General features: G+C 42.3%; 1 protein-coding gene across 3 annotated transcripts in view; it reads right to left on the bottom strand.

Moving 5' to 3' along the window:
• Positions 1-1,501: 1,501 nt before the first annotated feature.
• uvrag (UV radiation resistance associated gene) overlaps positions 1,502-15,839 on the bottom strand; it is a 65,786-nt gene continuing 51,448 nt past the window's right edge. For all 3 annotated transcript variants that reach the window (XM_028983839.1, XM_028983840.1, XM_028983841.1), the window contains 2 exons: positions 9,912-10,003; positions 1,502-3,973 (listed from right to left, as the gene is read on the bottom strand). In XM_028983839.1, the coding sequence (XP_028839672.1) occupies positions 3,223-3,973; positions 9,912-10,003 (843 nt within the window). In that variant the 3' untranslated portion in view covers positions 1,502-3,222. The remainder of the gene's footprint in view (positions 3,974-9,911; positions 10,004-15,839) is intronic.

Raw genomic sequence — 15,839 nt, 5'->3', positions numbered from 1 at the left:
TCCCGAAAGTCAGACACACTTGCTTATTGGTTAGGAATCTTTGGCATTTAACCTTCGAGTCTATGAGCTTAGAATTTCTAGCACTATTTCTAGCAAATATTCAAATATTAATTTATCTGTATTCTTTAAGTCAACAGCAGACTCATAGTTGTGTTTCTCAAACCATTCCTGAACCCCATTCCCGATTGGGGAAAGGGTGCAGTAGTAACATGTGAAGGTAGGTGGTACTTCCTAGTAAATAGGGTGCACCCTATTTATATTCACATAACCAGGCCAGCTTCCGATGCTCAGTGGCATAAGTTGGTGCTTTTGGTGGTGGTTGCATGTAAACCTATTGCAGTAAAAGGTGGCTGTATCAAGTATTAATGCTCACGGTCTGCTTATCCTCATGCAAATCCCATGTAGCATAAATATATATATACTTGCATTGTTACATAAATAATATGGTGTGTAGCGTGTCATTGTTTACTTGAAAGAAGTCTGGCAGTTCAGGTAGGGTGTATGAATGTTTTTTTGTGGGTACATACATTCTTCCATAAGGTGAAAAGAAGAACATTGAATATAAAGGATATTGGTATTTTACGGGGTATCTATTTTCCCTTCTGCCTTTCAACTTCACCTCTTAACAACACTGCAAAACCCTAAAGAATTAAAAGAGGGACTTACATTTTTTTTCTTAAATACTGTTTGTGGCATTTCCCCTTGTCTGCATATTCTTTGGCCAGTTAACAGAATTATATATGAAAGGCCGTGTGAGACGTTGCCAAAGCTGTCAGCACAAAGCCTTCCTCATCTGCCGGGGCGAAGACACGTCAGTTTGACACGAGTGCTGCTCTGGGCAACCTCACATATACAGTCTCTTATTCTCACATATTAGGGGAGGAAAAAAAAAAAAAAGTGTACAGTCACTTTCCAAAGCCATTTTCCAAACAACGTTGCACTTGATAAGACAGGAAATAAGCAAGAACATGTTTTTTGTATTATAACTGATGGACTTTGGTAAGGTTAAAACCCATAATCGGTGCATAATTGTTTTCCCACAATGAAGACATGAGGCACTGGGGTGGGGGAGATCTGATAGTCATCTGATCTGAGATTAATTCTCCTGAGAAACCTTTGTTGCAGAAAGGCAACAAAGAAAAAAATGTCCACAGATTATTGATTTGTTTGCAAAGAAGATAATTCCGTGTTTTGTTAATGCTCTGATATTTTATATAGGTGGCTGTTCAGTACCGTGATGTACTGATACACCATTAGATATTAAGATGAGAGGTAATATGGTTTTGAGTCTTCACTCTGTTGCTACAAGCCATACGCTCACTTGAGTTGCATTTCTTCACTCACATCACATTACACACAGACACATAGATGTCTGCATATTTGTCTATGATTAAATGCATTTAATTAAATGAGAGCAAAAAAGGGTAGTTTGTAAACAGACATTGCTTATGGTACATATGGTGCAAAAATGTACAGTTGAAAAGAAGAAAGATCAGACAGGTTGCCATTAAACTATAGTGTTTAATAAAACATTCGCCGTACAAAAAGTATATGTACAATATCATACGTTCATTACATGGAAACCACGTCCTTGCATCAACCTTAAATATAATACACATTAGCCTTACACATTGTTGTTGAGAGACACCATCTACTGGAATCAAATTATTTGCACATACTTGGCCAATAAACACGATTCGGATTCTGAATAGTGATCAAACCACAGTACTCAGTCCTGATAAAAAAAATGTGCAGGCATTTTGGAGAGTAGATGGTCAACTTCCATCTTTCAGTCACATGCTCTCTGTACATCGAGTGTGAATTTCAGATTCCTAGGAATTCACTCAGCTGCATGTTGTTGGCAATATTTATTAAGCATACACTGACAGTTGAACAGACAGACATGAAATAATTTTAAAAATGCAACTCAAATTAGCTTAGCATGGTGTAAACACAGAGTGAATGATATCAACTCCATTGAAACAATACATTTCAAGTAATGAGTGAAAAACATGGTGATGCTGAGGAGAGAATGTTAATGATTTGTGGTCAAATAGACAATAAAAAATAATAATTCAATAACGCAACATCATGTCACTTCTTTAAACAGCTACAACATTTTTAGAGACAATCAATCAATTTGACTTTAACAAAATGCTCAGAGTATCTAACATGTCTGCGGCATCGCAGTTAATAAACAATAGCAATATCACCCCCTATGAAACCTCAGAATGGAATTGATTTGGAATGGAAAAGGACATCAAGTTCTTTCTACCTAGGGGATAGATTGTGTTTTTCCTAAAAATCTCTTCCACAGTGTAGCTAGACATTTTTCTTTTGCATCATTTTTTTGTACAGAGCTTTCTGTGTTTGATCTAAGTGTAACAGTTAAAACATGGAAAATATGGCAATATTAGATGAAGTTTGTCACATTAAAAGACACAACATAAAACAATAAGCGCATGGAATCCCTGATGTGTTGCTTGTGACGTGGAGTGCTATTCCCAAATCCTTCCTTCCGTCTGCTGTCTAATAATCTTGCGCAGATTATGTTTCCTTTTTTTCCTCACTAATCTTGACTCAGCAAATCACACGCAATCTCTAAGAAGACAGCTGCTACCACTGTTCACCTAAATTTTGCAGGGCGATGCTACGTGATGTTGCCATCGCCTCCAGATACTACACCGCAGAAGCAGGCGATCTTCCTGGTATTGGCGAGCTGGAGAGGAACAGTGCAGACAGATGTCCAGGCTCCCTCGGTGGGGAGAACGTGCGGTTATACGTACGCACGTTTGCCCCATAGAATCAAACTTTGCTATTCCGTCTCTTGTTCTGAAAGCCTTGCATATCCCTGAATTTACATGCTACCTCTTCTTGCCTCCGATGCTTGTAACATTTTACTCAGCGCTTTGCGACTACCTCTTCCCAGTTATCAGTGTGCAAACCCTCTATGGTGGACACCCCTGTCAGGCTTAAGCTCCTTCTGCCCCTCCAGCTGAAAAGCAAGAACCTTTGCCCTCCCCACATTCACCTTGAAATAACAGTCACCAAGCTTTTCACCACAAACATTCATTTTATTTCATTTAAAGGATTATAGAAATGCTTAGGCAAGTGCAAATTGGTCATAGTTCCAGATATTTCCTATTAAACGTATCTGCCTGCTCTCTTTACGCAAGTGCCCTGCCCATGCCTTGCTACCATCAGTCTTAGCTCTGTCAGCTGTCACTTGTCTGTGTTCTTGCGAGGTCGGCGAAAGCTAGACATGTTCTCATTCAGTGCAAAAATGCGGCGGGAGAACTCCTCGAACCCGGCATCCAACTCACCCAGCACCTGCTCATCGCACTCCACAGCCACTGCGTGCTCCACAGGAATGCAGGGGAAGTCCTCTAGCCGCGCCCCTCCCCCCAGCCCCAAACCCAGTCCCAATCCCAAACCCAAACCCAGCCCTGTGGCCTCTGTGCCCATGATCTCCTCCGCTTGCTCCACTGAGCAGCACACGTCCGCACCCGTGGCCAGCAGCCCCTCACCGGGCACCGCCGATCCATTCATGGTCCCAGTGTGCTGAGCTGGTGGCCCTGCCACACCCAGACCCACAGCGATGAGGTGGGGGTCAGATATGCTGCTGATGTCAGTGGCTTCTGGCTGATCCAGCTCTTCTACCTCTTCATCTACTTCCACTGCTTCTGTCTGGACCGCCAGTGTGTTGGACAGGTCAATGGCCCTGTCCAAGGCGGACATAATGTGGTTGTCCAAGTCTGCAGCGGGTGCCAAAGAGGTATTTGGGGCCGGCTGGGCCGCAGCTGTGTTGCAGCTGGGAGGTGGGGTCTTGTACTTCTGCTGATCAGCTTCAGAGCTGGCCCTCTTTCGGACGCCCTGCTCAGGTGAAGCAGTGCGGTCTGGACACCCTGTCTCAGACACACTGAGGTGAGTCTTCAAAGGAACTGGGATGGAGCTAGAGACCTGGTGCCTGTCACTGAGCCAGATGGGGAGAAGAAAAGAGAAAGAGAATGATAGTGAGAAACATATAACCTATTAAACACTTAATGGGGAAAAAACAAAGCACGGACGTTGAATGTAAAGAATAGGAAATATATAAATGGATTCAAAAGGCAGCCAATTTGGACCCAAATTGTTTTGACACCGATTCATGTTTCAAAATGCAAACATCTGAATGTTCGTCAGTGGCAATTCAATATTATAAGTGATGAAAACAAATTAGATTTCAACAAAGTGCAAAAACATCATATATGAAGCAAACTGAAATCTTATGCTGAGCACAAGTCAAGTGTGGCTCAATGTGGGTGATGGGACAGGCCTTTGGATAGAAAGGTCAAAGAGGTTCCCTGTGTGAAATCCAGCTTGAAAGTACTGAATTGATTTCAGAGACGTCTGGTCAGTTCGTGTGTACAGTGTGGAAAATATGACCTCAAAAACACAACTGAATATCACTGCATTTCTTTCATTGATAAACACATAATTTTATGAGGTCAAATCTGACCACAAAACTTTGTCCATAAAGAAAGATAATGTTGTCAATAGAACATTTCAGCCACAAGATTCAATGTTTATAAAAGCAACACCCGTGCTTCAACACACCCATAGAGTGAAGAATAGTCGTAACATCATGCTGTTAGGATGCATTTATCTAAAACAGAAGACAAATTCGTGGGAAATACAAGAGAAATACAGTACATGCCAAAAGTTTGGACACACCTTCTCATTCAATGTGTTTTCTTTATTTTCATGACCATTTACATTGGTAGATTCTTACTGAAGGCATCAAAACTCTGAAAGAACACATGTGGAGTTATGCACTTAACAAAAAGTGGAGACCTGGCCTCCACAGTCACCGGACCTGAACCCAGTCGAGATGGTTTGGGGTGAGCTGGACCGCAGAGTGAAGGCAAAGGGGCCAACAAGTGCTAAACACCTCTGGGAACTCCTTCAAGACTGTTGGAAAACCATTTCAGGTGACGACCTCTTGAAGCTCATGGAGAGAATGCCATGAGTGTGCAAAGCAGTAATCAGAGCAAAGGGTGGCTATTTTGAAGAAACTAGAATATAAAACATGTTTTCAGTTATTTCACCTTTTTTTGTTAAGCACATAACTCCAGTAGTTTGCAATACCACTGATCTTACAGATCTACAAAGTATAAATTATCCTGGATGTTTAAATATAATTTACAATGGAAGATTATTATTTCTATATGGAGGAGCTCCAATTAGTGAATATTAAATAGTATTCAAGTGACTCTGAATAAAAAGGCAGAAATATAAGGGTGAAAGAATACAGCTACAGCAGAAAGCCTCACCACCATGACGTGGATGTACATACATGTTTAGCCCCAGTATGCACTCAGTCCTCCACTGACAAGCTTCCCAGCTTTAAAGAACAGCCAAGGAAAAAAAGGCGGCGACACATGCTCATCTTACCCAAACTTCAGACTACCGCTGGGCATTCACAGGTTGACTTTACTATAATGTCAAACAAGGAAAATTAAATAAGAACTCGTATACTACGTATACACTCACACAAGAATCCTGTACACTGAAAAATAAAGATAAATTGTCATTTACGATCAGGTCCAAATATGGATACTTATGGATTGATACTAGGACCCATAAATAAATAAACAAATAAAAACTGTATAAATAAAAAAAATGAGCACTCAGGCACAGTTGGTCTTTTACAATGATTATGTATACAATATAAAATATAATGAATTGCCAAAGGAATCACAAGAAAGTATGCTAGTAAGGTACTCCTCCACTGAGAGCCTGATAAAACATGGATGGGGACCACGGCCACACTGTTGCACACTGCAGTTGAGACAAGATGAGACAAGTCATTTTTAGATTGGATAGAAAATTGTTATACTTGAACTTTCTGACCCTATTAAATGGGCCAAACATGTCAAATGAAGCAGGTTTACTAAGTGACTGCAGAAAGAAAGGGAGTGTGTTCATGTGTTGAAGAATATAGGCTGAAGTGAATCAGAAAGATCTCCCAAAACAGTCATAATATTTTAATGCATCATTCATTTTGTTGGACAAGTACAGCATTTAATTTGGCCAAACTTGCTGTCCTTTCCCCTCTCTCTCCCTCCATTTGCTGGCAAAAATAAGCCTTGAGGACTTGATGTCGATCCAACAAATAATAAGGTGATATAATGATTGCATTATAATGATCCCTTATGTGGTCACATTTTTGTGTGTCCAAAATTTTGTATGTGAAGTGACAAAACAAGTCTTATGTGAAAGTGAAGTGATTGTCATTGTGAAACACTGCAGCACAGCACACAGTGACAAGACAAAATGTGTAGGTAACACACTCGCCTAAGACCCAGGTTCAAACCCCACTTCCTACCATTGTGTCCCTGAGCAAGACACTTTACCCTAAGTTGCTCCAGGGGGGGACTGTCCCTGTAACTACTGATTGGAAGTCGCTCAGGATAAGGGCGTCTGAAAGATGCTGTAAAATGTAAATGTACATGAAATGGGTATCACCAACCTGAACACAACACAAGGGTTAAGCAAGGTCACCCAAAAAGAGCCAAAGGTAGGGCCATAAAAAAACAGCGTAAAAAGGAGTTCAACCCTCCCTTGCACATGAGCACACACATCACCAATAAGCGCGGTAAAAAGCTGCATTCTGAACACGTCCTCAATGCTGATTTTTTACACAGTCAGTGTCACCCAGTTCAAAAGAAGTTCACATACTGAATCAATATCAGGGAGAGATCAGACTTATTGAAAAAGTACTAAGGGGCTTCTAGAGAGAGAACAACACACAGGCAGTAAATTTAAACAGAAAATATCAATAAAAGTGAACTCATGCTTGGGTGTCCACACACGCACAAACACACTCAAACAAATGCCTTCCTCTTTGCCCAATACATCTGCAAAACACATTTGTGCATGTTTTTTTCTATGTAGCCTAGGGACAAAAATATATGTATTTTGTGAAGAAACAACCAAAAAGAAGCCAATGAAATATTTAGTTAATGAATTTGCAGTCATGCAAAATCTTTGACTTTGAAAATGGAGGAAATGTTAGCGGGCTATCACGTAGTAATCAGGCATGTGTGTTTGTTCAGTTGAACTGACTTGTGCCAGTAACACATCCTCAATGGCTTGGGGTCAGCATCTGAATCAGTCCTAACCTTATTAATTCTTGATGCACATGAAAATTGATTTCCAGACCAAAGCTGAACCTATAATCCGGTCTTAATAGCATGCCACGTCAACAAATTTTTATTGAATCTGCATGCTATTAAAACGCTTACAGTCTCAAATCTTGAAGATGAATTACAGTGAGTGCCAAGGCAATCCTCCTTTTAACATTTCAGTTTTAGTTTATTTTATAAATTAACCCAGACCCCCCATTTCACCAAATAAAATCACCACATAAAACTTACATGCTCCACCCAAAGCATTACGCCCTTTGGCTGCTGATAGGTTAACGTCTCCCATGTTTGCTTAAAAGGGTAGGCATGGTTGGGCATCACTTTCTTTCCCCCTTCCCAGTATTAGACCACGATATTCCAGGCAGTTTTGGAATTTACTAAACCAAACATTTCGTAGTGTCTTATCCGCGGACTCTGCTAGTCTATCACGTTCAGGGCGCAAATAAATTCAGGTCCAGTTCCTGCCAGGCCATGGCCAGCAGGCCAAAGCACACAGTGGAAGATAAGACCGGTCCTTTGAAGCGATGGCATTGGCAGCCCTTTTTCTCTTATGAATAAGTATGCATTCTACACCACAAAGAGCATCAAGGATGGAACATAATACACAACAGTCCGTTTTGATTACCTTCAGATTTATTTTTGCAAACGAATACGGTCATAGCCAAACCTAGATGTAATCTTGAGGGCCAGTTTGAATTAGGATTTTTAAAGGCAAATTTAAATGATATGCAGTGAATTTCCATTCTTCTGTGGATGTATGGAAGTGCTCTGCAGCGTTCTGGGATCAGGAGTGCGACAACACACACCTATATCCTCATAGAGGTTTCTTATTAATTGGGGAGAATGTGGAGGAACGTTTCTCCAGATGTGAGCAGAGCGCGCATCCTCGAGCAGGCCCTGGGGATCACTTCATTGCTCTGAACACAAATCCATCCAGACAGCTCCACAACTCCCTCACAGTGATTCACTGCGGAGGTGTGTAATGCAGCGAGTGTGCGCATGCACGTGTTTGGTATGCGCAGATGGTGGGATCCACCTCCCATTGTTTCTCATCCAATTCATAATTTTATTTGTATGAGACAGTTGGGAACGGTAGGGGATTTGAGTGTTAGGCCACAAAACCGTATGTGATAAATTGGACCAAAGGCGGGGTAACAAATAAATCTGGGCACTAGTTGTGACATAAGAGCCTGTTTTCACCTCATTATTGAATTTTCAAAATCATATACTGATATGCAATGAATAAATAATAAATAAATAAAAATAATAAAGTATTTTCTCTGATTAGAGAGTTGCCAAATCACTCTCTCATTCCGACTTTTCCCAAATCTATGCTTTAGGTTCTACCAAGCATTCAGTTCTTTCCTGTATACTTTTAGCATCCACCCAGCCACTTGTGCACTCACACCAGTATACTGGAATTATTGGAACATTTCTCTGCCTGCTATTTGAGGTTCTTTAGAAAAAAGGAATGTTGCATGCTGCATTTGTGGGAGATGGAGGAAGGAAGTCAGGTAAAGTAGCTCTGTCTGGTGTCTCAGACAGGGGTCGTACATAAAACCCCACCGCAGCATTACAGTCCTGTCCCCACAGCTGCCCTCAGTCATTCTTTTATGCATCCATATTTCACATTTCTTCTCTTAACCCAAGGAACACTAGCTTGAATTTTAAGCATGTTTTCTGGAGGGGGTGAGCAGGGAATGAAAGTGATATGAGGTTGAGGGGTATGCCTGGAGTTTTGCATTTAATAATAATCATAAAAATAAATAAATGGATGAATAATATATAAACGCATTTCCTCCATGTTTCACCGGTCACTAGAACTGCAGTCTGCAGCTGAATGAGGTCCTCTGTTCCACTCAGCTTAGCAAGGAAATCTATGAGGGTCTTAAGATCCTGACAATGCCGTAACTTATTCCATAAACCCAAAGTTTATGCAAGATGGGCACTGTTAGTGGTGGAAGCAGAGCGGGACGCTTCAGATGAGTGACTCTGGGCTTGTGTGCCTTGCCACGGGGAAGAACAAGTGGGCGTCAGAGGAAACCAAACTTCATGGTTCTCAGCAAGGCACTGAGTCAATACAGACTAGCGTTGCCGCTGCCGGACCCTGCGGTCATGTGAGTGGTCCGGATCATAGCCGTGGAATCGCTGCAACTACCTCTTCCTCCTCAGCTTTCTGATTCTCCATACATTACCAAGGTCAGGAGGTCAACCTTTCATCTGCGCCATCATAAGGGCTTCCACATCACATTATTACTTTTAGGGGACACTGGAAATGCTTTGGTTATTTTTTTAAAGCAATCCCTTTTATCCCTTTCGAAAAACAAAGGTTATTGAATTAAATGGTGCGATAGACATTTTCCCTGTTGTTGACCCTGATAGAGGGGGAGACATCAAAGCATACAGGGTCCTTAAAACCTGTAAAAGATAGAGTGCAAAGGGACTCTACACCTATCAAGCTTTCTAACATGCTCATTATGGTAAATTAATTATTACTGTCTGGCCAACTAATCAAATAACGTTGGTGTATCGGCTACGATCGGGACATGAGAGTAACTCCTAAAGGACAAAAGCACATGGCCTGGGATCTCAACAAATAATCACAGGTAGTCTATTGGTTTAGGCCATAGTAGATACACAGTTGGATGTAGTCACCAAGATTTTGAACTTTGATAACTGATAACTCAAATGTCACACGGAGGTGAAATGAGGAGCAACACTCACCAGTGAACCAGAAGCCCATGTTCCAGAAAGTTCTTCAAGTTGGGTAATGTCTGCCGAAGATCCGGAGTGGAGAGGCCATGCTGGTACCGCAGCTGGGGACAGAAGCACACAGAAAGAAAAGCATGTGGGTTAAAATCCTGGGTTCAGAAGCCCTTCGGTCTCATAAAAAGCTGGTTTGATGTAACATTTGGCGGAGAAAGAAAGAAATTGTTTTCCAAGGATCCAAGGTTTTGTTTCAATTACAACTGATAGAGAGAAGAAAAAAAAAAGGAGCTAAGAACATGAATCTTGTGGCGACAGACAGACCCGCGTTCGGCGTCCAAACACAATTCATCCTAAATGAAACATTTATTGTTACGTGGCTCAAATTTATCCTTCCAGGACAACTTCACACAAATTTACTACCCCGCGGTCCACGCGCCAGTTACAACACACTCAACATGCCATGCACTTCACGTTTATGACTTACACTACCGGTTTCCTCTGTATTTCCGAGGAGGGCTATCAGGCAGATCAGCACTGCCATGAGGTGGATGGATTTATTTTTTCAATCCACCCATATTCCAACAGGACCAATCAATCATTCTGATCAGTGCACTCCACCTCAAACACAAAATTCTGGAAACACAAAAAGATGTAAATAAGTAAGGTGGTGAGAAGAAGAATAGGAATGTGAAAGGAGAGGGAGGGAGGGGGGGGGAGAGCAGACATCTGGAATGCATGGACAAGGGGAAGAAAAACACCTCCACTCTGAACGTGGTTCATCTCACTTCCAAAATAAAACTGACTTGCCCCTCCTGGACCACAGAGGCTGATTCCAAGTCTCTGGCCCTTCCTGTCTCACTGTACTGTAGCCTCAAGCGCGTCCAGGAGGAAGCTACCAAAAATGCAGCTTGATTATACAGATGTCCCCAGACGAGCTAAGAGAACCCAAGAGAGACTTCTCAGGCACTGGTCCAGGACTGTAATCCTTACCGTGTTTCTCAACTCACAGGTCCCTCTGCAGGATGGGAGGAGGGAAAGGGGGAAAAATTAAAGAAAAAGAAAAGCACACACCTGACCACGGTGATCCAAACCGTGTGTCCATCATAATCTATAGTAGGAATTGCCGAGGTCCCAACACACACACACACCCTGGACACATTTACATTGCTACACTATTTGCACTATATTCCCACACCGACAGTGACTGAGAAGCACATGCTTTACGGTGAATAACGGAGAGCATGTGATCCTTATTCCAGCCCCGCGCCGCTGTGTGTCAGCTATGCTCCCATGGGCCGCGCCCATAATGAAGGCGCTCTGCCTCTTTATGATGAAATTCTGACGAAAAACACGATGCACTGAGGAATCGAGAAGAAACATATGTTTCTTCCTCAGCGTAAAACTGAACATTTCAGCCTGGCCACAGCTATAAAAGGATCTAGGCCAGAGCCCCTGTAAGGTATATCATACTGAAACGTAACCCGTGCAATATAATAAACGCTAGAGCAGGGGGTCATCAACCCTGTTCCTGGGGGGAACTTATCCTACACATTTCTTTCGGTTTACCCTCATTTAGCCTTCCTGTCTGAACCTACTTGTTAAGAAGCTCATTAATTTGCTGAGCCAATATGCTTATACTAGGGCCATACATGATAACGTTCTGCAGCAAGTAATGCAAAGTTGATGCGAAAAGCTGCCAATGACACCATCAGCATGTACGTGCCAGTGTACCATTACAGCTTGAGCCTCTTTCCCACACTTCTTTGTTATAGTTTTAAATAAGAAGCTTTAGAATAAAGAATTTCACAATTTTATTGTGAAATTTATTTGATTGACATATATATATTTTTGTGCGTCTGTGTGTACTATATTTTGGAATGGCTAAAAACAGCACTAGTTTAAAAATCTTTTTTTACATGAAGTCTCAAAACCATGAATTCTGGTCACACAGGAAATATGCACATCTGTCATATAAATGTGAAAATGATTATGTTCTATATGTGTTGTCTCGGTATGTGTCTATATGTCTGGAGTTTGCAGGCAAGGGCTTTTGGAAATGGGCGAGTCGCTGTATGCGGCTGCGTGTTCTCCCTCTGCTCTCCCCAGCCAGCATGGCAAAAGCCCCTTACCCGTCTGAAGTCCGCTCTCCTGGGTTTTATCGAAAGCAGATCACATTCTCAGTGGCCGGGTCAGGAGCCAAGTCTTTACTGGTGATGAAATGGCAGATGTTGTGTAGGAATAGCGCTGCTATTCATTCAGGGATAAAAGTAAACCTTCAGGTTTGACCATATGACTGCGTGGTGGTGTCCACATGCACACCAAACGCAAAGGGGTCAGGAGCAACCGGCCAAAAGCAATATTCCTCCATTTCACATTCAGATTAGACGCACCGCCTATACTTGGCCAAGGGCCTAAAATTATGTTTATGAAATCCTGAATGGGTTTTCTGTGACACAGATACTGATTAGATTAAATCGTACAGACTCAAAAAAGGTTGTGCTAAAAATACAGCGAGCCGGATGTAGCGAGACACCTAAAGAAAAACACAGCCTTCCCACAGCCTGTGTGTTTAGGGGGCCGTCCTTGTTGCCGTGGGGAAACCTGCGGTGCGTTGTGGAGCCAATCGTATCTGATGCATGATGAAAACCCTGTGGTGTGCGTCTGTGTAAGTTCATCTGCAGTCATGCGTGCTGAACGATCAGTTGGACTTGAATGGTCGCGGGGACTGTCATTTTCCAAAGCCATGTGTTGAAATGCGGCCAAGCGTGTGGAGGAGAAATGTGATAGGGGTAAAAGACAGGCGGGGGACGGAGGTGGTGAGCTCATGACATCACTGAAAACAGCCCATTGTTGGGGAAAGGGGCAAACAGAAAATAAAGAATTCCAGAGCACGCGTGTGAATATATTGCACGCCCTATTGTACGGCCTCAACAAAGGGGAGCCTTGCCGGCACGCAAGCCATTTCAGCAGCAGTCCCTTATGCCATAAAGTTTAAAGTGAGGCGTTTAAAAGCCAGATATCGAAATAAAAAAGCAACTAGTGTTTTTACATTGATTTATCTGACGCCCTTATCCAACGCGTCTCCGTAGTTACAGGGATGGTCCCCCATGGAAACACTCTTAAGTGTCTTGCTCAGGGGACACAACGGTAGTTAGTGGAGTTTGGACCTGTGACTGTGGTCTTCTGGTTCATGGGTGAGTGTCTAAGCCACTAGTGGTAGTGTTGTAGTGCCAATATGTACACCAATTGCCCCGAGCAATGATTTTCACCAAATATTTCGAAACTAGTTTGCTATTAAATGTCAGTGTTGCTTGTTGTTACTGGATTTTAATGCCAATTAAAGCTTGATTACTTAAAATCAAACCATTTTCACAGATTTTTTTATAGATATATTAACAGTACCAGTTAAACATTTGGAAAGACCTACTCGTGGGCATTTACGAAGACTAAGATGGAGCCATTTAAAAGAATCAAATGCAAAAAAAATATTTGTTATTTTTATGGCAGAAGAACGTGATTTTTTTTTTTTTTTTTTTTTAACCTTACTTATTTGAATTTAAACACAATTTATCTGAAGTCCTCCCACGTTCCTTTGCTTCACTTGATTATCACAGCATGTTTGAATGATGTGGCCCATCTAGTGAACTAGTCTTGATTGTGCACAGCTCAAGCGATGTGTGTACATGTTTACCGACTCCCAGTTCTCATCTGAAAAACATTTGAATGCATCTTAAATATATATTTTCAGCTGTTTGGTGTTAGGTCCGTGGTCCCTGGTCTACGTGAGCATGAGGATCAGGATTCTGAGTGCTCTGGAATGACCACCAGTCCTGGGGCAGGAACGGAGATGCTCTTGGCATGCCCTACAGTTTGTTCCCCCTTGTGTGATATGCATTACTCTCTTCTTTGTGTAGCACAGCACGTTAACTGGATTTGGCAAGGGTCCTGTATGCATTAGACCCCGAGCAGCAGGCAACTACACCATAACTCTTATTTCAACCTCTTCTAGCATTTGCTTGTCTCTTGTTCGCTCCTTTCTCAAAAAGCACATATAAACAAACACACAGGGTTGGCTGATTACTGAGCGAAAACCCAAACGCCAAACCCCGGGAAATGTGTGTGCAAAGAGGTGCGCGTCTGTTTCAATTAAAAGCAACAACACAGTCTCGAACACATGCTGGGAAACAGACCGCACAGTGGGCGGGCCTGGCTTCTCCAAAACGCCTGGTCATTAAAAAATTATTTCATTTCCTTAGACTTCTTGACGTCTTCCATTGAATGAATCAACACACAGTATACAACACCATGAAAAATCTGGTTCGTGCACCATCATTTTCAAAACACGGCCAGCCCCTAAAGATGAGACGCATACCTTCAGCATAATGCCGCTGTCACCACAATTCATAACGTACACTCTGTCCTCAACAGACCACAGGCTGCTCCGCTCGGTCTCAGGAGTCTCCCAAATGCTTTGTGGCTGAGATAGGATGTGATTTTTTTTTTTTCTTTCAGTCGTCCTCGAGAAAAGCAATGCTTTGTGACTCACCATGCGATTGTCAAATGCTCTGTTTGTCCTAGCTCATCCATGGAGGAAACTGTAGAGCTTCCCTGGCCAGTCTGACCTGTTATAGAGGATGATCAGCAGATGGGCAGTGTTCACTTTCTTCCATGGCTTTAAGACATCACTGCTCTATTTCCGCTCTCAGCTGGTGCTTTATTAAAAATGATTGATTCATTTGTCAAAATGCTTCCCATTTGGTAAAGTATGGAATGACAAAGCCACAAGAACAGTTACAATGTTCCTTGGTAAATAAAAAAGCAGCTCTCCCTAAACACCTGGTGAGTCAGGTCCTCTGCTTTTGTCCTCTAGACCACTTCAATTTTAAAAACCATGACATCCAATAGTCATGCTAATCCAATGTAAAACAATAATTTATTTGAAAAGAATAACTGGGTGAAATTTGAACGTCTGAATCATTAAAGAGCTTCCCATACAGCACACACTAATCCCGAGTACAAAGTGGCTCTTGTGAACACATGAGCACAATTAATAATGACAGCCAGGCTCTCAGATGCAAACAATCAAACCAGGGCTTCGCCTTTGGTCACACATAGGTATGCAGCTTGGCCAAGCAGCTCCCAGAAGGTCTCAGTCTGAGAAAAATTGCAAATGACATCCTATATGGAGGATAGCTTGCCTAATGGAGTGGTCATGTTCACCTAGGGCGAGTCAGTCTGACGAGTCTCTTGTCAGCGTCCGAATCACAGCAGTTCAGGCAGCTGATGGTGTTGAAGTCATTTGACAACCTATCTCACTAGACACACACACAAGGGATAACGTTGAGAGAAGAATAATTATTGTAGAGCTGTACCTTTTCAGCAGCAGCAGCAGCATTATTTTAGAGGTCATGACACACCCCTGAAGCAATATCTGGAAGTTGTACCATCTCGGAAAGCAATTTACATAATTCACAATCAATAATCCTGCTACTTGAGGGCTGTACAAACTAGATTTTTTAAATGTATGAAAAGACACTCTTCAGGGCATTCACCACCAGGGCTTTCCTTTTTAGCCTTCTCCCAAAAGAAATTTATCCAGGGCCTCCTGAGCATCAACCGGGAGCCAAAAGAGGTGGGGGTGCCCTGGATGGCTGCTCTCAGGTCACAGGCAGGGGGAGGTGTGCCCTCAGGTCCACCAGGCATTTCACTTACTCTTTCAGGTCACAGTCTGTCTGTTCACTAACTGAATAACGGCAACAGATTTCTACTATTCTCTGGACTGTGATAAAGCTTCTAGTTCTAACATAACACAAAAACATCTTTTCATGGAAACATCATTGACTGTTGAGTGTGTTCAAGGCATTAGAGCGTCCCATCCTTGACCTAGGCCACATTTCCTAGGCACTTACAATATATGCTTGAGGGAATGTCTACTGAGTATAA

Source organism: Denticeps clupeoides, chromosome 6 (assembly GCF_900700375.1).
Source record: "Denticeps clupeoides chromosome 6, fDenClu1.1, whole genome shotgun sequence".
In the NCBI taxonomy this organism is placed as follows: Eukaryota; Metazoa; Chordata; class Actinopteri; order Clupeiformes; family Denticipitidae; genus Denticeps; species Denticeps clupeoides.
This window is presented reverse-complemented; position numbering and strand designations above follow the sequence as displayed.